A 23936-nucleotide genomic window follows, 5' to 3' on the forward strand; every position below is an offset into this window, starting at 1 on the left:
AGAGAGACAGACAGACATACCCTCTATACTGCAGGAGAGACAGACAGACATACCCTCTATACTGCAGGAGAGACAGACAGACATACCCTCTATACTGCAGAGAGACAGACAGACAGACATACCCTCTATACTGCAGGAGAGACAGACAGACATACCCTCTATACTGCAGGAGAGACAGACAGACAGACAGACAGACATACCCTCTATACTGCAGAGAGACAGACAGACAGACATACCCTCTATACTGCAGGAGAGACAGACAGACATACCCTCTATACTGCAGGAGAGACAGACAGACAGACATACCCTCTATACTGCAGGAGAGACAGACAGACATACCCTCTATACTGCAGAGAGACAGACAGACAGACATACCCTCTATACTGCAGGAGAGACAGACAGACATACCCTCTATACTGCAGGAGAGACAGACAGACATACCCTCTATACTGCAGGAGAGACAGACAGACATACCCTCTATACTGCAGGAGAGACAGACAGACAGACATACCCTCTATACTGCAGAGAGACAGACAGACATACCCTCTATACTGCAGGAGAGACAGACAGACATACCCTCTATACTGCAGAGAGACAGACAGACATACCCTCTATACTGCAGAGAGACAGACAGACATACCCTCTATACTGCAGGAGAGACAGACAGACATACCCTCTATACTGCAGAGAGACAGACAGACATACCCTCTATACTGCAGGAGAGACAGACAGACAGACATACCCTCTATACTGCAGGAGAGACAGACAGACAGACATACCCTCTATACTGCAGGAGAGACAGACAGACATACCCTCTATAGTGCAGGAGAGACAGACAGACAGACATACCCTCTATAGTGCAGGAGAGACAGACAGACAGACATACCCTCTATACTGCAGGAGAGACAGACAGACAGACATACCCTCTATACTGCAGAGAGACAGACAGCCGTAGAGGACGGTGGTACAATATAAGGGAGACAGACACTGTAGGTTCGGTATTTACCGGCCATTGGCCGACTAGAATTTCAATTAGCCTGTACATACTGACCGCCATCTTGGCCAGTAAAAAAAAATACAAATGTATAATTTAGGTATCTCTTATTATTGTTCGGCTATTAACCCATTTTGGGCGGGAACCCCTTTTGGTGTTAGCATTATGTTATGCTTTAGCCATTGAAAAATGGCAGATCTACAAGCTCATAGCGCGCCAGGTCTGCTATTTTTGAAAAATCGAAGAACGACAGACATAGAAACAGCTTTTTCAGAAAACTGTAAGGATGTAGGTCAAAATGGTCAAAATGGGTTAAATAAACACATTACAATACAAAACAAATATAAAACAATGAAAGTTTTGTATGAGGCTGAGCATACAAAACGCATGTCAATGCATGTGTGTTAGTGTCTTCCTGAATGCATAGTGTAGCCATTACTACTACACATTCTCATAGCAGACACGTTGTGCAACGGCAAAACAGACACATTTTGTGAGAAGATTATTTGACGAATGAAAAAAGCAATCTGGAAAGATTACCAAGGGCGTGAGCAAAAGAGGTTTGTGCAACTATAGATTAATTTCTTAACCAATGCATTGGCAAAGAAATTAATCTTGCAGCACCACAAACCTATTTTGCTGTTGTTCTTTATTGAGACAGACTCTGATGGAGACAATACAAGCAGGCCTCAGGGGAAAAGACCCTGGTAGGATTCAGTCCTTCTGCGCAGATGTGTGTTTCAAGAGGTGAGACTCCCGAACCACTTCTTAGACCCTGGGCAGTATTATGCATGTCTTAAGTACCAGGTCTTATGACTTAACTTAAGACCTGGAGGCGTGGTCAATGCCATTTGGCTATTCTGAGTGGCCAAATGGCATTGATCACGCCTCCAGGTCTTAAGTTAAGTAATAAGACCTGGTACTTAAGACACGCATAATACTGCCGTGACTGTATGTTTAAAACAGAACTGAGGGCACTGTACTTTTGCACTCACAACCAAATCTCTTAACTGATCTACAAGCAGTTGTATAAAAAGTAACGTACTAAATTAAAAGCACAAAAGTATTGTCACAGAAATGTACTTAAAGTACCAAAAGTAAAAGTACTCATTATGCAGAAAATAGCAGATCTACAAGCTCAGAATGCATCATGACGCATCGTGAGCTTCTAGATGTGCTTTTTTGAAATGGACAAAATGTTTGTAGAGCTGAAGTGGTTAATGTATGTTTTGTAATAATAATCAAAATCTACAAAGTAACTAGTAACCAGTAAGACGCCTAAGGGCGAGACGCCTAAGTCCGTGGGTCGCATTTACTTGATCTCCATCCCTGATGATGTCACGTGATGTCTCGAGACCACCTATGGGGATAATAAGTGACTGACTGACGGGAAATGGACATTTTCATAGTAAATGCGACCTGTGGTCGCAACAAAAGTTTTCAAATAATTGTAGTGGAGTAAAAGTACAATATTTGTTTGTTATTAAAAGTATTGGAAACACTCGAGTAAAGTACAAATACCTCAAAATTGTGTACTTAAGTACAGTACTTGGGTACAGTTACTATCCACCACTGTCTACAAGTCCACGTTGTGCACTCTCTCCTTGCTTTCACTGTCTCCCTCTCCTAGTGTCTCTCTGACACCAGGCTGTCTCCCTCTCCTATAGTGTCTCTCTGACACCAGGCTGTCTGCCTCTCCTGCTTCCTTGGTGCCTGTCTGTCTCTCTGACACCAGGCTGTCTGCCTCTCCTGCTTCCTTGGTGCCTGTCTGTCTCTCTGACACCAGGCTGTCTGCCTCTCCTGCTTCCTTGGTGCCTGTCTGTCTCTCTGACATCACAGGCTGCCTCCCTCCCTCTCCGCCCATGTGAGAGTGGAGCGACAGCTCTGTGTTTGGAATGAAAGCAGAATAATCAGAAGCAGAAAGCCACCGCATGCAGTATTGCGGGCTCAGTTGCTGTGATCGTTGACTGCAGGTGAATGTTCCTCCCTGTCGAGGAACTCTGGATCAATCTTGCCCCATCAATCAAACTGATTGATGGGGCAAGAGCTCGGAGTCGAAGGCACTTTTTCCAGGTGGTGGGGATTGTGTTTTAATGAAATGATATCATATCACATTTGTAGGGATTGTTAGCGCTCAAGTGGTTAACCAGTATTAACCATTAAAGGGATCGTTCACCAAAAATGTTATTGTCTATCAATTACACACCCCGTAGAGACTTGAATTCATGGACATTATTTAGTTTTTGTCGCATTCCTGAGCCAATAATTTGATGACCCCTTTAAATGGAAAATTGTTTGACTTACTTTAACTATACATAGATAGAGTGTAAAACGGTTCAGCCTTCTATTTGTCCGCCCACCCGTCCATCCATGCATCCATCAACCATCCATCCATTTTAAGAGGCAATAGTGATCAGAATTTTTACGCACGCACGCACACATGCACGCACGCACGCACGCACGCACGCACGCACGCACGCACGCACGCACGCACGCACGCACGCACGCACGCACGCACGCACGCACGCACACACGCACACACACACACACACACACACACACACACACACACACACACACACACACACACACACACACACACACACACACACACACACACACACACACACACACACAGTCTGACACACATGCACACATAGTTCATAATAGACCTTTCCACCACTACCACTCAACACGCACATACATACACACACTCACTCGCTTGCAATCAATCTCATGGATGCGTGTGCGTGGAATGAGAAGTGGTGTGATACATGAGTGTGTGTGTGTGTGTGTGTGTGTGTGTGTGTGTCCGTGCGTGCGTGCGTGCGTGCGTGCGTGCGTGCGTGCGTGCGTGCGTGCGTGCGTGCGTGCGGCAATTTGGATGAGTCTCTGGGGGGTGATCGCTCAGCCCTCCTACATGTCTTAACCCATCTAAAGGACTGAATGTAACCTTGGGGCGGTTCTCTGGAGCTAACAACGCACGCACACGCACACACACACACACACACACACACACACACACACACACACACACACACACACAATCAGGTACAATATGCAAATGCAGAGTTTTACTGGTGGCTTTCAAGAGGGGGAGCACCTCCTGCATGTCAATAAGAGAGCAGCAAGCACCAACATATAGGCTAACATAGGCTACATACATGAACTGTATAGGTTAACATATAGGTTAACATATAGGTTAACATAGGCTACATACATGCACTGTATAGGTTAACATATAGGTTAACATAGGCTACATACATGAACTGTATAGGTTAACATATAGGTTAACATAGGCTACATACATGCACTGTATAGGTTAACATATAGGTTAACATAGGCTACATACATGAACTGTATAGGTTAACATATAGGTTAACATAGGCTACATACATGTACTGTATAGGTTAACATATAGGTTAACATATAGGTTAACATATAGGTTAACATAGGCTACATACATGTACTGTATAGCTCGATGTTAACAAACACTTACAACACCTTCCCTTCCTGAATAACCCGGAAGGGAAACAAGCTCCGTAGAGTGAGAGTGGACGGGCGGCATTTCTTAGGTGTGCGCATGCTAACACTAGATGGCGCTAAAGGAGTTAAATAATCATTTAAATCGATTAGTTGGATTAATTGTTACATCCCATATTACAGTATTAATAATTCAACATCCCTCATCACACAAGCCACATGGGTCACACTGCCTGCATTGCAAATGTTGCTGGCTCCCAAAACATACACCGTTTCCCTATTAAAAAACTGTCCCTCAATGTGGAGTCTGGGGACCCAGACTGTCCAGGGTGTCCCCATGGCTAAATGATTGATAGTTTTACAGACAGTGTAGATTGAGGTCCCACAGTTGAAAATCCTACAGTATGAAATGGGGGTCTGTGGCAGAATGCATATCAAACTGCCTGGGGGTTCTTTGAAATTACACAAGGTAAGGATCACTGGTTTGAGAGGTTTGCGTGATCCTATTAAAACCGTTGGCTATACAAAAATAGAAGATTAAGCTTGTGCTGCGAACTGTGTACATTAGCTTTTTTTTTAGAGAGAGAGAAATCTTGAAAGTGTGCGAACTACTGATTTGTAGAACTCGGCCTCATGCAGGTCTTAATGGGTGAATCTGTACACCTGGACGGAGGCTGAGAATCAGATGAGTGTTGGTTTGTCACTGTGGAACAAGGAGCTGCCGCATGGAAACACACTGACAGGTAATTGACTCCTAGCACTGTAGTGCACAGGCTGCATCAAGGCAACATCAAATGGAAGCAGGCAAGCGTGTGTGCGGTTATGTATGTGTGTGCGTGTGCGTTTACACGTGTGTGCGTGTGCCTGTGTGTGCGTGTGTGTGTGTGTGTGTGTGTGTGTGTGTGTGGCCTTGTGTGAGAGAATGCCATTAAATTGAGTTGAGTGAGATCAATACGCTATATAACTGCACTTTGTTACAAGAACTCATTTATCAGGTTACCATATCCTCTCTCTTTCTCTGTCACCCACCGCGCGCGCATGCATGCATGCACGTGCACACGCACTGCTGCTGCTGTACATACGGTGGCCTTGATGAATATAAAGGATTGTCTATGTGGGATGAAGGTTCAATCTGAATCAATTCTCAGAGTAAATCAAGGAAAACGAGCGTTGGTACACAAATCTTAGAAAATGGTCTCCTAAGTGGGTGTCGGCGTCTGGCGGCAAATCTCACGAACGTCCTGTGTTTACTGGTGGTAGCTCCCACGAGAGTATGTTTCTGGGACAGAGAAAGTTTGATAATTAAGTAAATTCTCTCCTGATTTGTCTCGCTATAAAATATATTTTTTGTATGAAAATATTTGTCCAATATTTAGTTCAGTGACCATGGATAAGCTGTGTTCACGTTCACTCTTCAAATTGGAAATAATATGACTTTAACCTGCTTCCAGGCTCTAAAGGCGTCCGCTTACTTTAAACCGGAGATGGCAAGCCTTGCTATTTTTTCTCTTGGCTACAGTAGTACAGTGCACATTTTGTCCAAACCACCATACACGATATATCACTTTAAAGCTACAGTTGTCAGTCCTGGCTACAGTGCACATTTTGTCCCCCCCCCCCACACACACACACACACAATATATATCACTTTAAGCTACAGTTGTCCTCAGTAAGGAATGCCAGGACTCCACAGAGTCATATGTATAGCATTAGAGAAAATCAGCAAAAAGTGATGTCCTCTACAGTGCAAAGAAAATAATTGCTGGTTCTCAGGAGGAAAGGAGGATAGAGCAAAGCACACAGCACTGCATAACAGAGCAGCTAGATAGCAGCATGAGATTGGGCAGTAAACGCCACAATCAGATAAAGCAAGCGTGTGTCTATCACCTAGCTGATGTTGACCTGTGTACTGCTTAGAGTTATCTGCCTGAACTAGCTGCACAGGCTTTGCATCATGTGAATGTACAGGGGAGGGGAGAGATGTTTCTGTGTTCTCTCTGCCCTGCTATGTCTAGGTGTGTTTGTGTACCTTTGAGGACCTTCTCACCTGTTAGATACATCTCCTCTCCTTCCAGGAACGTCATGTGACAGCGGGCACACCTGGCACAGGTAGGGTGGTAGTGCTTACCTCCTGCCTGAAAGAGAGTGGGGAAGAGAAGAGAAGAGAAGAGAAGAGAAGAGAAGAGAAGAGAAGAGAAGAGAAGAGAAGCAAGGCATGGTTATAGCCTATAGGACAGGGCGAGAGGAGGCAGAGGGGGAGGGGACATAGGGTCCTCAGAGAAGAGAACAAATGAAAAGAGAGGAGGAAGTAGTTCCAATCTAGTGAGGAGGACCAGCTGTGCTCTTCACAGTTTTTTATGGATGCCAATACACAAAACATGGAAACCGTTTATCTCTCTCTCTCTCTCTCTTGCTCTCTCTCTCTCTCTCTCTGTCTCTCGTGCGGATGTGTGTGAGTGAGGAGCGTGGTGCGGAGTGAGGTTACGGAGTGAGTGTTTGGTCTATCTATACTCTGTCTATGCTTGCTCTTCTATCTCGCTAGTGTTGGGTTTTGCGGTTTTTGCACTGGTCTAGTGTTTAAACTGCTGTTGGTGGTTTTGTGTTTGCTGTTCGCTGACGGCTTTCAGCGTCGCCATGGCTTTCACAACTCTCACAAGGAAGCATGGTTTTAAGATCTCGCCAGCTTTCCCGTGCTCTGTAGAGGACTGCAGTTTAGCGGTCGCAAAAGTAGTCGGACCCGCTAGCGTTAAATCTGCTGCCAGAATGAATGGTGGCGTTGTGATTTTTGTCGATGGGATGAATAAAGCAAACGCTGTGATCGAGAGGGGCGTTGAGATAAAGGGCACGCTTGTGAAAGTAACGCCACTCGCAATGCCATCGAGTAAAGTGTTTCTGTCAAACGTCCCCCCATTCATTGATGATGAACTGATAGTGAGAGAGTTGACCAAGTTTGGGAAGGTGGTGTCGCCGATTAAAAAGCTCCCGTCAGGGTGTAAATCACCTGAGTTGCGACATGTTGTTTCTCACAGGAGAATGCTGTTCATGATTTTGAGAAACAGGAGTAAAGAGCTGATTACAGGCTTTAAGATCAAAGTCGACAATTTTGAATACACTTTATTTGCTACAACCGAGAATATGAAGTGCTTTGGCTGTGGGGTGGAAGGGCACTTGATAAGGTCCTGTCCAGAGAGGGTTGTTGACTCTGGCGAGGGGACAAGCAATGCTACCAGGGGGGGGGAGGGGGAGTAATCCCTGGGGAAAAAATGTTGAAAAGGAGATGGGAAACGTTAATGGGGATGGTACTGGGAGTGGGCAGGTGGGTGAAGATGAAGGAGTAAATGCTGAACCCGAGTTGTTGGCAGAGAATGTCAATAAAGATGGGGGGGGAACTGAGCAAACAGGTGAAGATGAAGGGGAAAAAGAAAATAGCCAGCAGGAAAACAGTGGAGGTGAAGGAGAAATGGTTAATGCTGAACCTGTGGCTGACACAAGTTCCCAAGAGGACAGTAGTCCTCCTGTCAGTCAAGTGGAGGAGGGAGGGGCTAAAGTAGCTGACATGGAGATGGGGGCTGAGGAGGAAGGGGTGAAGGTGGTGGGGCAGAAAAGAAAGGCAAAAGGTTCAAATGGGACAAAAGCAAAAAAAGTGACCGAGGGGAAAAGTGAACTCAATTCAGACGATAGTACTTGTGGTTGGGTGAGCGATGATGAAACATGTGTAAAAAAGAAAAATGTCTATGGGGTGTCAGAAATGAAACGTTTTTTGCAGAAAACAAAAAACAAGAGACTGATCGATGTTGAAAAGTACTTCCCAGATAGTAAGGGTTTTGTGAAGGCTGCCAGGCAAAACATGAAGTTAGCAGAAGGAGTATGCTTTACCAGGCAAGAGATTTTCAGAGTGAAGAAACTGGTGCAGAGGATTGATGCGGAATTAGAATGGTGATGGTGGTGGTGCCGCTGGGTTCCTTCTGTGCGCTGGGTCCTCTTTTGCATTTGGTTCTGTCTTTAATGGACATGAAGATTAACTGGACAATGAAACAGCCGGTCACTTGTGAGGTGGGTTGGCTTTGGTTGACTGGACAATGGTGGAGCGGCTGGAGCCCGCTACGAGTGCTACGTGTAGACTCGGATTCTCAGACGGACCTCTCGTTGGAAGGGCCAGGATGGACCTTCATCACATGCCAACATCGAGGCTCACTCACAGCCTGTGTGACAGTGGTCATGGTGGAGCTGTTGGATGTAGCTGGTCAGAGCTTGGTGGATGCAGGAGCAATAGCTGATCTGTTGGGGCTGATATCACCTTGCCGTGTGGGTTGTTTCCCAGAACTGTGCATCGAAAAACTATCTATGAAAGATACTGAACATGAGAATCACAGGAGGAGAGAGGAAAGTGGACTTGTACTGTACTGTTGTGTTGTGTCCAGAGACGGGCTGGGTGTGGAGGAGGACTCGGCGTATAGGGGGGGTTCAGGGGCAGCAGCAGCATGTCACTGGCTGAACCCTCTGCACTGGTTTGTTGCAGCAATGGTCTTTTGAATATGAATAATGATGTTTTGTTTTTTTGTTTCGAGTTGTATGCAAGATGCCATGTTTGACTGAAAACAAGTAAAGCTTTTGCTGTTCTTTTTTAGTTTGTAAATAAAAAGGTTTTATAAAAAGTCAAAAAGTCTCTCTCTCTCTCTCTCTCCTCTTGAAAACAAATATCTCTCTCTCTCTCTCTCTCTCTCTCTCTCTCTCCTATTGAAAACAAATCTCTCTCTCGCTCTCTCTCTCTCTCCTCTTGAAAAGTGAGAACCAGCTAAATCTCCTCACTTTCCGGGATTTTCTGCATCTTCCCATCCTTGTGAAGTAAGGTTTTCTCTCTCTCTCTCTCTCACACACACACACACACACACACACACACACACACACACACACACACACACACACACACACACACACACACACACACACACACACACACACACACACACACACTCTCTCTATCACATGCAAGCATACACACCACACAAACTGTAATGTGCTCACCTCCAGTACCCTCCCGCTGATGTACCTGTTACAGGTTACACATCTGATGCCAAACTGGGCATGGTAGTCAGCCTCGCAGTACGGTACTCCATCCCTGACAAGGAGACAATGTGCGTCAGGTCTACACCAATGGTTCCCAAACTTTTTCATGTCAAGGACCCCCAAATTGATACTAGTTAGCCCACGGACTCCCATTTGAAGAGATATGCCAGGGACACCCATAAGAGAAGATTTTTTTTACAGCTCTAGCAGTGATTCTCAACCTGTTTAATTTCAAGGGTCCACATGCATATTAGTCTGCAGGCCCCCATTTAATGGCATTTCTATCTCTGGGACCCCAATTTATATTGTAAAATCAATGTTAAACAACTGTGCACTCACTGTACTGTAAATAAGTTTACATCAGTAAAAGTCTACTGCTCCGGATAAACTAAAGTCTCAATGATGTGTTACATTACCATAGCAGGCATCAGGTTACAGCTATTGTTTAACCACTTTCTACCCTATAGCATTCCTATATTATGGGGTGAACATTCTGCAAAAAATAAAAAATAAAACTATATTTTGAGTATAGAATACTACTTAAAATATGGCTTATGTAGTTGTCATACATGTCAAGATTAGCAAACATTAAGTATAGTCCATATGTCTACATTACATTACATTACATTACATTACATGAGAAGAGAAGAGAAGAGAAGAGAAGAGAAGAGAAGAGAAGAGAAGAGAAGAGAAGAGAAGAGAAGAGAAGAGAAGAGAAGAGAAGAGAAGAGAAGAGTCATGGTCATTTTGTAAATGCAGCGTGATAACATTCAGTACACGTGTACTGATGTGCAGCACATGGCCTAGGGCATGCACCCCTACGTACTTGCTGATGTATTCCCCAGTGAGGGTGCAGCTGCAGGTGTGGCATTTGAAACAGCTGACGTGCCACTGTCTCTCCAGAGCCAGGAGAGACTGACCCTGTTTAATTTCCGCTCCGCAACCCGAACAGTCTGAGTGAAGAGGAGAAGAGGAAGGGCAAGCAGCAGGCATGCAAGTGTTAGAAGGAGGATGGAAGAGCGAGGGAAGAGAAAGCATGAGAAGCAGAACGCTGGAAATAAGAATACTGCATAAGGCCCTTGTCCCCTCTCACGCTCTCCTTCCTTTCTCTTTCTCCTACAGTGGCGGCGTGGCCCACTTTTCCCCTCTCCTCTCACCGCTCCACTCTGCCTCACTTTCCATCTGAAAGGATAGAATACCCTAGAGAAACACCTGGCCCTGGAACGTGGGAATTACAAGAGGGAAGTATATAAGCCAGCCAGCATGAAATGACTTCATCATTTGCAATGCTTTTATTTATTTATTTATTCCACTGCCCTTTGTGTATTGTTCTTAATTTGAGACAGACAGTAGCACACCTGAGATGGAGACAGTGTAGGAGAGACATTACATTACATTACATTACAGTCATTTAGCAGACGCTTTTATCCAAAGCGACTTACAATAAGTGTATTCAACATAGGTAGGGAACAAAAACTACTAATCACCAGAAGTCTTTAGTGCATTTTCTGCAAAAACAAGCAACCAAGAGTATACCTAGCGCTAAGGTAAAAGTGCAATATATCAGCTACCTATTTCCTTAAACAGATGAGACAAAATAGCTAAATCAAATGAGCATGAGCTAAAACAATTAAGTGTATCGACTAAACAAGATCCAATAAACAATACAACAATAGAAAACAAGCGTTCGTACAACTAGTTAACAACAAGTAGGTCAGGCAGAGAGACCTACAGTTGGATGGTTGAGAGGGAGACTATGTAGGAGAGACAGACAGTAGGAAAGCTGAGAGGGAGACAGTCTAGGAGAGACATACGATGGTTGAGAGACAGACAGTGTAGGAGAGACAGACAGTAGGAAAGCTGAGAGGGAGACAGCTTAGGGGGAATTGGATGAAGGTCACACCAAATCTGTATTAGTTGCTGTGATAAATCCCAGCATGGCAAACAGCAAGGAGGAGTCGTGACTTCTGTTCCTCTATTGCACTCAAAGTCTGACCTAACTCCTTTGTGTGTACAATATGCACACGTGCATGTGTATTTGTAGTGTGTGAGTGGTTATCGTGCGTACAGTATGTGCCTGTGCGTGCGTGCGTGCGTGTGTGCGTGCGTGTGCTGAGCATGTGGTTAAGTGAAGCAGTTCTCAGCAGGTAAACAGTGTTTCAGTGTCAGGTCACCAGTCTGCCTGCAGGCAAACAAGTGTCTGTGCTACAAACTTTGCATAGTGTACAACATTTCACCACCTGCATCATTTATCAGCAAGTTATGTGACCGTGTGTGTGTGTGACCGTGTGTGTGACCGTGTGTGTGTGTGTGTGTGTGTGTGTGTGTGTGTGTGTGTGTGTGTGTGTGTGTGTGTGTGTGCATACGTGCGTGTGTGCGTGCATGTGTGTTCAAGTTTAAAGTTTTCTTTATTGTTTCTTTATTTCTGTATTGACTAATACTAATCTAATCTAATTGTGCCCTCTTCTTTATGGGCCCATTTTGCACCAACATCATTCATACATAATTTACATCACAGTGTCAGCTGGAGGCAAAACAAGAAATATTGTGTTGGATTCAATAGCCTCAGAATAGAAGCAAAATGTGACCAGATTTGACTGAGAGACTGCCATCGCGCAAATTCCAGCTTTTCACCAGAGGAGAAAAACTTTTTTTTATTTTTTTTAAATGACTTTATAGCACAGGCAGACTCTTCACAGTTCACATCCATCCTAGAGCATGTCTGAAATAAGTGTCAGAGCTGAAATCGAAATAAATGCTTAAACATGTAGCTAGGTGTAATGTTAGAGACCACAGAAGTGAACCTTTCAAGCCTGCTTTCTCAACTCGCTGTTTTCTGCAAGACATTACTCTATAAGCCATATCTCCAAAACTGGTGCGTCAAACTGAACAACCAATATGTCAATTTGAAGCTATGATTCCCTGCTTTCACATGACATGAAAACACGAAAATTCAAAAAATTCCAATGGCAGTCCCTCAGTCAAATTTAGTCACAAATGTATACACCTATAGCTGTGTTGTTGGGTTCCAAAATCAAAGCAAAATGAATGAATGAGAATGCGGCTCCAACCTGGAAAATAATCTCCAGGTTTCTTTGGTTTCGGTTCCAATGCCTGCATGCCTACTATATCCGGTAATTTGCACACACAGATACACACAGCATTTCCATATCCACTATAGATAGACCCAGCAATTTGCAAAGGGAATTGATCCGGGCCTACTCGCATAACAGCTGCCACAGTGCCAGTCAAATAAAATCGATGAAGACCACTAATAAAACGAAAGGATTGGACTGAGGGCAATCATCAATAATGTGTGTTTCTAGCGTACACTTAAGATGAGGTAACGTTATATAAAGTATCATCTGTTGTAGTAGGTATGGATTCTGTCTAGAGGTTTGCCATGCCCATTCATCAGAAACAGAATGGGGAACTAGGGTGAACAGAATGGATGACTTCTCATAAATGAGCCCATTACCGCATGATATGCGAGTCAGGTGTGTGTTCCAGAAGACTTTGTCCCTCGTTTTCTTATGGATGTCAGGGTGGCAAAGAACGAACTAAATTGATGTATTGAGTGTCTAGTCTACCTTGTTCAGCTAATGATTTGCCTACTGAAGAACGTCATCATATAAATACAAACAGAAAAGGGGTCTATAGTAGTAGCTTGCTGCACCTGGTCTCAGGACTATACACACAGCGTAATTACAAAACGGTCTCATCAATAAGTGTCGGCAGCAACCCACAGTATATAGCTTTCATATAGTTACGTGGCTACTGTACGCTTACTTACTAAATTAATTAGAGAGAGAGAGAGAGAGAGAGAGAGAGAGAGAGAGAGATGAAACATACTATAACCAGTACTTCTTCTAGCAGCTATACTGAGAAGAACAGTTTGTCATCAACAAATCTTTCATGTTGAGTAATGTGTCTCTGGCGTGTCTCAGGTTTGCAGCTGCCGTAGAAGTAAAAACAAAGAAATGCTAAAAACAGAGAACGGGCCACGAACGAGTCACCATGCCCCAACTCCATCTTGTTCAAACTGTGTGCATGTGTTTTGTGCGTGTAGTGTACGTGTGTGTTTCTTACAACTGGGTCCGTGGACCTTGACGGGCTTGTCGGTGTTCAGACTTTGCGAGCACTGCTGACACACACACTTCTTCCCGCTGAAGGTCACCCTGTCTCCAATAGGAAATGGGCTCCTGCCCACACACATGCACGGACGCACGCGCACACACATGCGCACACATGTGCGCGCGCGCACACACACACACACACACACACACACACACACACACACACACACACACACACACACACACACACACACACACACACACACACACACACACACACACACACACACACACACACACACCAAGTACAATGGGTTAGTTTAACTTTTTAACTAAAGAGTCAGTGAAAATAGCAGATCTACAGCAACCTCCTGTTGAAGACCCCTGCTCTAAAAGCTTAACATCAAGTGTCAAATTGTACTGGAACTATGAGGACATTTTGACCTTAACAAGTATAGTAATATAAATCACACACACACACACACACGCACACACACACACACACACACACACACACACACACACACACACACACACACACACACACACACACACACACACACACACACACACACACACACACACACACACACACACGAACGAACACACACACACACACACACACACACACGAACACACACACACACACACACACACACACACACACACACACACACACACACACACACACACACACACACACACACACACACACACACACACACACACACACACACACACACACACACCTGCATATGCTGCAGATGAAGCAGTGGGGGTGGTAGGTTCTGCCCATGGCCGACACCACCTCCCCTGTGATGTACTGGTTGCAGCTGTCACACTGGGTCCCATACAGTCTCTGGTAGTCCTGTGTGCAGATGTACTCACCGGCCTGCTGGAAGAACCCTGACTGCACCAGGTCACAGCCACACACTGGAGAGAGAGAGAGAGAGAGAGAGAGAGGGAGGGAGAGGGAGCGGGAGAGAGAGAGAGAGAGAGACAGAGAGAGAGAGAGAGAGAGAGAGAGAGAGAGAGACAGAGAGACAGAGAGAGAGAGAGAGAGAGAGAGAGAGAGAGAGAGAGAGAGAGAGAGACAGAGAGAGACAGAGAGAGACAGAGACAGAGAGAAAAAGGGCGTTGGTTCATGCATATGTCACAATATTGTAGTACTGTATAGTTCATATAACTTACACAAACGTACTTATCCCATAGAAAGGAGATGGCATACATTGCCGAACATCTTTCCTTTTTCCCCCCTTTATATTTGTTGACGATATTGATGAATTGAATACATAGGACTACAATGGAAATGGAAACAAGTCTGCAGGACCTTTTTGTATCCTTTTAGCCCCAAATGTCTGACTGTACCTGTGCTGTTTACATTTCTGTATCGCATGATGAAGCACATGATAAGTTATGGAGTTATGAGGTTCAACCGGAAGGAACACACTAATATCACTGCGTAGATATTAGTCTGGAACTTCATGTGGAAGATTTATTTGTGTGTGTGCGTGTGCGCGCGAGCGTGTATGTGTGTGTGTGTGTGTGTGTGTGTGTGTGTGTGTGTGTGTGTGTGCGTGTGTGTGTGTCTCTCCCTGTCCTCCGCCCTGGGTTACTCACACCGGGGGTTTGGGGGTGGGGGACTCCAAGCCACAGAATACAGAGTCAACACACCCATCTCACTCCAAACCAACCGAATACCAAATGTAACAGCTACAGCTTCATAAAAAAACGTGTAATCATCCATGCCTCGTGACATTTGGTTTAAACTAAGTGATGCAATGAATTAATAGACACAAGCAGACTCACAAATAAAGATGCAACAGCTCTTCATATACCTCCTTGGTGTTGGTGCGAGAAAGTACCCCTGTATTAATCTGTTAATCTAGCAGTTTCACCCTATGCTGGTTAGCGTATGTGCAGTGTCTGTGTGTGTGTGTGTGTGTGTGTGTGTGTGTGTGTGTGTGTGTGTGTGTGTGTGTGTGTGTGTGTGTGTGGGGAGGGGGTCGTGCAATCTGTCATCCTTGACCTTTAAGGTGTTAACGCCCTAATCGTCTCTGAAGGATTAAATGAGTGGCCATATAATCTGCTTTATTACACTACTTAATCTCTAAACAGTACCATTTGTGTTATGCTATAGCGTGTGAGCGCATGTGTGTGTGCGTGTGCATGAGAGAGTGTGTGTGAGAGAGAGATTATGGATTACCGCGTCCCTTTTACTGCTTTGTGATACAAACGGTAGGAATGTGTATTTCGACAGTATATGCGAATACGCTCTTTGCGTGCATGTAAATGCACGTGCATGTGTATGCATGGGCATGTGTACGTGTGTTACACCGACTGTGTGTACGGTATATGCGCACACATGTGCATTGACAGTATGATAAATAGCTTTGATTTAGCCAAAGCAAAGTCTGTCAGCTAAGTGATTGCTTGTGGTCCAGGCTCTGTTCAGAGATGTTAAGTGTGTGTGCGCGTGCGTTGCTGCGTGCATGCGTGCGTGCATACATGCATGTGTGCGCGCATGCGTGTGTGTGCTGAGTCGAGTGGCTGGCTTGTGTAGTCTCTGTGGATGTGGTGTGGTGTGTGTTTCATCTTAAAGGAACAGAGGAAACCGTTACTTTGCATCAGGAGTGTAAAGGATGATAACACCTTCACATGACCCCATCGCTCACAAAATTACTGTTACGGTTTCGTACCCAGGTTCGAACCCTCCACCTCCACCTTCCACTTCTAGTGTTCCTGGGCACAACCCACTGCGCCGGGCGTCATCACTCTTCCACCTAGTCAGGTCCACCTCTGTGTTTTCCTTCCCCTCTGACGAGCTGCCTGGGTGTGGCACTGCACACCTGTTCCCATTCTACAATGATCACCAGAATCTTCATAAACCCTGCCTTCCCCCCACTCCTCGCCAGATCTTCCCATAGAAATGCCTGGCAGTAGTTTCTCTCTACTCAGTTGCTGTTTGTACTCTGTAGAGCTTTTCTTGTGTTTTAGCTGCAGTGTTAGCTGTGTTGCTAATTTGTTTCTTTCATCCTCCAGACCTGGATATCTGCAGTGCCACTCCTTGCCTTCGTCACCCCTTTGTTCTGGACTGTTTGTTTGGCTGCCGATCTACAAGCTCGTCTTCGACTACTCTCTTGGATTTCCCCTAAATATAGCTTTATATATATATATTCTCATAGATACATATATACCTAATTATACTATAGAGTATTTATGTATTTATATGGATTTATATATATATCTAGATACATTGCCATTAACCTGCTTTATTTGGACATTAAAAGTGCCTAGCTGTCCTCCTGTCTCTTGAGTGGTTGCATTTGAGAATCAAATCAACTGACTACTGTACAACATTCAAACGCATCAAGTTCAATGTGTTTACCGTCACTGATACTGTGACACATACTGTGACTTATATATCTTACACTTCAAGCTTCTTAACTGTGCAATAATCTATACCTTATGAATAAGATTAAATAAATAAGGTCATATAGCACTAATAAAAGGTTGTTTGCATCCTTTCTGCATGTTTCACAGTCATCAAATATACGATTTCAACCACAAATTCCGACCTTATTTACTGATGCCTTTCCCATAGACTTTGCCGTCGTGCTGACCACTGGCACGAGCATCAAGACTGCTCTGCTCTTCAACTTCCTGTCAGCCTGCTGCTGCTACCTGGGTCTGGAGGTTGCCGGTATGCTGGCCAGCAACAGCTTCTCACCCAACTATAGTTTGCCCTGACAGGGGCCATGTTCCTCTACATGATTGTACTGTATATTGGCATTGGTATGTTCCCATGAAATGAATGAGGTCAACCAGATAGAAGAGAAGGCAGGTTGCCAGCGCTTCCTCCTGACATTTTCCATCCAAGAGGCCAGCCTGCTTACAGGCTCCGCTATTATTCTCCTTCTGGATAGTTCATGGGCTAGCGGCACTATAGACACAAGCAGACCAAAACTGGTTTTGACCAGTCTAAATGGGAAGGCCCAAAACAGCATCATCTACAAAGCCCAATTGAATTCAGCATTCATGATTATGTAACAATCTATGTACAGTACCCTGGCCAGAGAGTTGATGAGCTCACATGTGTTTGTGAAATCAATGGTTAAATAGTTAAGAGTTCCGTGTGTTTTATTACAGAGTTGTATAGTCACATAATAAAGTGACTTAATTAAATCAGGGTTTGGAGCTGTTTTGCCATAAATGCATCACAACTGATGCATCATCACAAACAGCTGGGTGCCTTAAAAAAAGAAAAAGAAACAAAATGCCCTTGCCTCTCAGATGACTCCACCACTGGTCTATTTATAGGGTTTGTTTATTTTTTGGCTTTCTTAATTAAAACACCACCAGTGTTCATTATTTGTCATTGCCAAAACCTTGTCATTACAGTCCAGAACACATACTACAAACTACTGGCACAAACCATAGCACCGTAGCATTTCCATTCAATGGAACCAGGGGCACTAATTAGAAGTAATTAGAAAGGGTGTCCACTGACTTTTGGTCATATATATATATAAACATACACAGACAGGTGACAAATGAAAGGAAAAAAACAATATAAAGTGTCTTAAGGTGTTGGGCCACCACCACAAGAACCTCCAGAATCGTTTCAAAGTGCATGGGATAGATTGTACAAGTCTCTGAGCTCTACGAGGTGGAGAGTGCTGTCTAACACAGGAGTCCAAGTGGGATGTGACCCGGTGACTGTGTGAAGGTCATACTGTAGCATATTATTCACAAAATCTTCATACTCAGCAAACCTTTCTGTGACCCCTTGTGCCCTGTAGACAGGATAGGAGCATTGTCATCCTGGAAGAGACCGCTCCCAACAGGATAGAAAATGATAAAGGTGATCACACAGAATAACTTAGTTTGTAGTGATTAGCAGTGACCCCTGGTCACCAGTGGCCACAAACCATGCCTCTCTGAAGGGGCCAAGCATTCAGAACTGTACCATTGTCTCGGTGTATGCTACTTGTTGAAATATGGTGAAGGATGACTCATCTGACCTTATCACGTTTCTGCACATTTCTGCAGACAAGTGCGTAATAATGTTTTTTGGAACTGGTTGGAATAACGTGTTCCTTCCACACGCTACGTCCAACCAGGGAAACTCCCCCCTGTCAGGTGTAAAGGAGCAACTTGGACACTCAGGCATGAAGGAAGCATGAGTTCAAGTCCGTTGCTCTCCCCATGTCCCCCATACATGGGGACTAGGTTGGCGGAGGGTGTGTAGAGCCCAGGATCACATTAGATAATTGACACAGGGGTGAAAAATGGGTTACAAAATCATGGGATAAAAATTATATATAAAAAAAATGTTTTTTGCACCACTGAACGCTCAAATGTGCCTCGTCCGGATGAAGATCTCTATACTGTACTGTAGGTCTTAATACAAGCGGATTCCTCCTTTGAACAATTGAGTGCCCGGATCCTCTGTTTCTGTCTCAAATGTACTGTATGTATCTTTGTACTGTAACCCCAACTATAACATTTCTCTATGACAGTTTTTCCTTATCACACTAATGCACAAGCACCCCGGTCATCGAATGTGCGCTTTCAACCAGAAGCTGCTGCCTTCCATGCTGAAATAATGAACCCTCTTTCACACTCACTCAGATGCTGATTTTCTTTGCACCTTAATATAAAATGTGTGTCAACTTGGCCTGCTCAGCCTTTTTATACAAGCCACAGAGCACGATATTGTATCATGCATTACACCTGTATCAGGGTGTAATGCATCGGTGGACACACGGCCCCTAAATCATAGTTGCCTTGTTCTGCAGCTCCAGCGCTCCAGAAATACAAGCTCGCAGTCCCCGTATGACATGATATTAAAAGCTGTGGTTATGCAAGGGAGCCAACTCTGCAGCATCCTGCGGTTGAAGACATCAGAGAATAGGCTGTCTCAACTCTAATCAAGATAATGGCCATACGCCCAGTGGAGTGAATGGACATGACCTGATCTGAGCCAGCTTGTTAAGTGGCAATGAGCGTTTGTGTGTGTGTGTGTGTGTGTGTGTGTGTGTGTGTGTGTGTGTGTGCGTGTGTGTGTGTGTGCGTGCGTGCGTGCGTGCGTGCGTGCGTGCGTGCGTGCGTGCGTGCGTGCGTGCGTGCGTGCGTGCGTGCGTGCGTGCGTGCGTGCGTGCGGCGGGCGTGCGACGGGCATGCGACGGGCGTGCGTGCGTGCGTGCGTGCGTGCGTGCGACGGGCGTGCGTGCGTGTGTGAGCGAGAGAGAGAGAGTATAGTAGTTGGTCTGTCTAATTTATTACGCTCTTTTAGGGTCAAATTAAAGCGGTAAAGACAATAAAACTATATTAAAGTGAAGAACACTGTCACTACCTTGACAGTAGGCTGAAATAATTGCTTACTCTTGGTTCATTAAAGACCCAGTGCCATGATTTTTTTAATTGTCTAGAGACAAAAATGTTCAAGAGCACCTGAAGTGCACCTGAAATGTGCAAGAATGTTATTTCTTTCTTTCTTATTATTTCAAACAACCCACTTTTCTGGCGAACGGCCACACAGATCTACTGGGGGCCCTTTAAAAAAAGCTCTATCCTTTTCTGTGTCTTAATAATGTATTGCTCTTGATTGCATTTACTCAATGGACATGAGCATGAGGAAAGCGCCTTAATTGTAAATTGTAAATATTTTATGACTGCAGTGAAATGCCCCATACAGTACACAGAGGGACCATTTCCATAAAATCAAATCTGGCTCCTCTTTGTTTACACTGCACTAAACGGGGGGAAATGTTTTTAAGGGGAACCACAGACCCTAATTCCCAATCTGGGGCTAGAATTACAGAACTCTGTCGAATCTGGGTTATTTAACCCATAGTAGTAGAAAAGAGGGAACGCCAGGCAACAAACAAAACACTACTTCCGCAGTAGAAACACTATTTCTACTGTGAAAAAACATACATACATGTTGTGTATTTTTCCCCATACTGATACGTATATGAGTTTCCCGTACTGACGTACTGTGATCAGCCTCAGGATTCCAAATGGCTCTCTTTCACAGCAGCAAAACAAATAGATTTTGGTACCGGCTGGCCTCGGTTTGGTGTATTTTATAATTACTTGTTTGCATGTTCATTGTATAATTATTGACGTTTTATAAATATACTATACTACTCTATTATTTGTTTGCTTATAAGTTAAGTTAGAGTTGCTTATAAGAGTGCATTTTTATGCATATCGGTCAAAACATTAGTCTGGCATCAGTCAGACTGTAGAATTTAGCAGCAAAAGCCATCATTGTTAGTACTAAACAAACATCAAAGCTTTCCAGTGTGTTCTCTGTCTCTTTTGGTGAAACGGCTGCTGTTCTAAAATACCAGCTTGGCCTTTCTCTGTCCGACTGGAACTAATGCTGTTCACAATAATGTGAGACTTGTGGCTAAAAGAGCAAGCACACATAATGCACGCACGCCCGCACGCACGCATGCACGCCCGCACACACACACACACACTCCCACACACTATGCACACAAGCAAAACATGCACATAATCAAACACATGCATGCATAATGCATGTGTGTACAGTCTATGGTATTTACACATCCAGACATGACATACACAGTAAAATCCGTGGTGTTCATTTATCCATTTGTAAATCCAAGGGTGTACAAATGTAACCAAATGGACCTCTAAGGTTTAATTTGAGGGTCAATTTTTAAACTCTCAGAGTTCAATTCATACTCAGGATTGTACTGTGTATTCCTAGGTAGACATATTACATCTGCAATCCGTAATTAATTTGAATGAATAAAACGTTACCAATGTGTATGGTAGAGTATATGTTGATAAAATATAACTAACACAATTGCAGTGGAGGCGGTCTCCCTATTGTGTGTAGACCCTGATGTTGTTGAGTAGGACACATTGTCTACTGGTTGACAAATAGGTACTGCCAGAAGCGCATAGGCACACTATCTCCCCCTGGACAGTCAGGGATTACCTGCTGTTTGGTCTCTCGCATGGGAGACCCAGGTTCAAGGTATAGGAGCCGGACATAAAGGTTGTGAATTGCAGCATTAAACTCTCTCTTCCTTTCTCGTCTCACTCTTTCAGAGACAAACACAGAATCCCAAAGCACAGCAAAGGCCCTTCATCCCCAGACACACTCCCCATCCATTACAGCCCACAGCACACATTTAATAGCTTCTAAGTGAGAAGCTATTTAATCTGGCCACAAGCAGGCAAGACTTGGAGCAGCTCAGACTTGTCCTCTCCAGAGAGCAACTACAGCATATTCATATTTCAGACCACAGGACATTTCCTGTAGCCTCAACACATATAATGTTTAGGCCTACAGTTTGTCCTTTTTATGGCATAGCTCTGTGGAGGGGAAGTCTGTCTGTCTGTCTGTCTGTCTGTCTGTCTGTCTGTCTGTCTGTCTGTCTGTCTGTCTGTCTGTCTGTCTGTCTGTCTGCCTGTCTGTCTGTCTGTCTGTCTCAGTCTGTCTGTCTGTCTCAGTCTGTCTGTCTGTCTCAGTCTGTCTGTCTCAGTCTGTCTGTCTGTCTGTCTGTCTGTCTGTCTGTCTGTCTGTCTGTCTGTCTGTCTGTCTGTCTGTCTGTCTGTCTGTCTGTCTGTCTGTCTGTCTGTCTGTCTGTCTGTCTGTCTCAGCCTGTCTGTCTGTCTATGTTTCTATTTAAATTAAATGTTATAATGGATGAATGGCAGCTGGATTGGGGTGAAAAACCTTGCCAAATATGGAGTTATGTGTCATAGGCTATTACTGGACACGTGGAATCCAAGATCCATATGGGAGCCCCAATGGTAATTTGACTGTCTTGTTTTCTAAAAAAAAATAGATATCTTGAAATGTAACATGATTATCCAGCAGTAAGACTATGCATTCACGAGTTATAAAGTAAATAACACATATTAGATATGTTTAAATCAGACACGACTAGACTGATTATTGAATTGCTCAAATTAAATTTGATTAATAGGTTTATAGGGTTTTCCCCAATACTGATTGGAGCCAATCGCTGATATGATGATCCAGAATGAGGAAGCACTTGACTTAGCGTGGCAAAATATGCGCTTAGTGCTGCTGAGTCAACACACATAGTGGGCTAAATGCAGCAGACCTTAGCTTAAGTATTCAGAACAACAGGTGCGGTCGGACAGGGTCATGGGTTGTGAGGTCTCCATTGGCAGGTCAATCGCATTTCTCAAGAGAATTGACGGGACCCCGCTAGAATATCTGTCACGACCCACATTTCGGGCCACGACCCCCTGGTTGAAGAACACCAGTTGGCTGTAGTCTAAATTAAACCAAAAATAAAATTGTATTTACTGTACCATTTTAAACCATCAGCAAAGGTTCCAAAGCGCTTCGCAATACTATAAAAACCAGAGCAACAAGAAGATGAAAGCACTAAAATGTCCTTAAAATAGATTGAGAGCGACCTTTCTAACAACCTTTGCTGTGTGCCACTCCCTGTTTCTCTCTCTCCCTGTTTCCTGTCTATCTCCACTGTGTACTATCAATAAAGGCAAAAGAAGCCCCCCAAAAAACAGATTCAGAAGAGCAAGAAAGAGCAATCTAAGTTAAAGCACAAAAACATGAAACGAGATGGACAAATATAACCTGCTTCCTTTCCTCTGCTGGTGCTGTATTTACTACATTAGGGTCCATTTGGACCGCGGCGGTTTATGTGAATTGATTGTAGTGCTGTTGTGGTCGAGAAGACAGAAATGCTGACCGCTAGGGCTGTCACAATCATGACATTTTCAGATTGCTTTTTTCGGTTTTGTAAACAAAAGTTGCACAGGGTAGATATGACAAATAACTTAAAGCCTGTTAATGAAATGTACAAAGAAATGACTGACAAGAACTAGTACCAATAATCAAGATAAACAATGACTATAGGCAAAAAAAGGCCATATCCTTGTATACTTCCAAAGTCTTTCCAAAATAACTGATCTACAAGCTCTACAACACTTTTTTTGTTTGACCCATATGCCCAAAAACAGGGATTCAAGGTTTAAAGTGGTTATACTGTAAAACAAACCTTCAAACAAGTCTGACATTTTATGTCCCCCACAGCATCAGTCAGCTCAGTCAGTCTCCAGTGAACCAGCTGTCTAGCTGCGGAGACTGTGGTAGGGAACCCTGAGACCCCTGGGCAGTCTGGGTAGTGACCTTTGACATGCTAGAGCGATTCTGGCAGATGGAAATAATATACCCTCTATATCAGCGTTTGTCCAGCATTGAGTTGGCCAGGGCCCACACCTGGGTCACAAAATGTTCTGACAGGCACAGGACAGAAATAAATTATGGT

At 44.2% G+C, this 23936-nt stretch overlaps 1 protein-coding gene across 1 annotated transcript in view; it reads right to left on the reverse strand.

Annotated features, from left to right (window-relative positions):
* The window catches only part of LOC306928389 (actin-binding LIM protein 3-like), a 72717-nt gene that overhangs the window by 32467 nt on the left and 16314 nt on the right, over nucleotides 1-23936 (reverse strand). The window contains exons 3-7 of the mRNA XM_079508447.1: nucleotides 14370-14553; nucleotides 13634-13746; nucleotides 10371-10497; nucleotides 9503-9596; nucleotides 6525-6612 (exon numbers count right to left, since the gene is read on the reverse strand). Coding sequence (XP_079364573.1) covers nucleotides 6525-6612; nucleotides 9503-9596; nucleotides 10371-10497; nucleotides 13634-13746; nucleotides 14370-14553 — 606 coding nt within the window. The remainder of the gene's footprint in view (nucleotides 1-6524; nucleotides 6613-9502; nucleotides 9597-10370; nucleotides 10498-13633; nucleotides 13747-14369; nucleotides 14554-23936) is intronic.

The sequence above is a fragment of the Electrona antarctica genome (genome assembly GCF_951216825.1).
Source record: "Electrona antarctica genome assembly, chromosome: 8".
Lineage (NCBI taxonomy): Eukaryota > Metazoa > Chordata > Actinopteri > Myctophiformes > Myctophidae > Electrona > Electrona antarctica.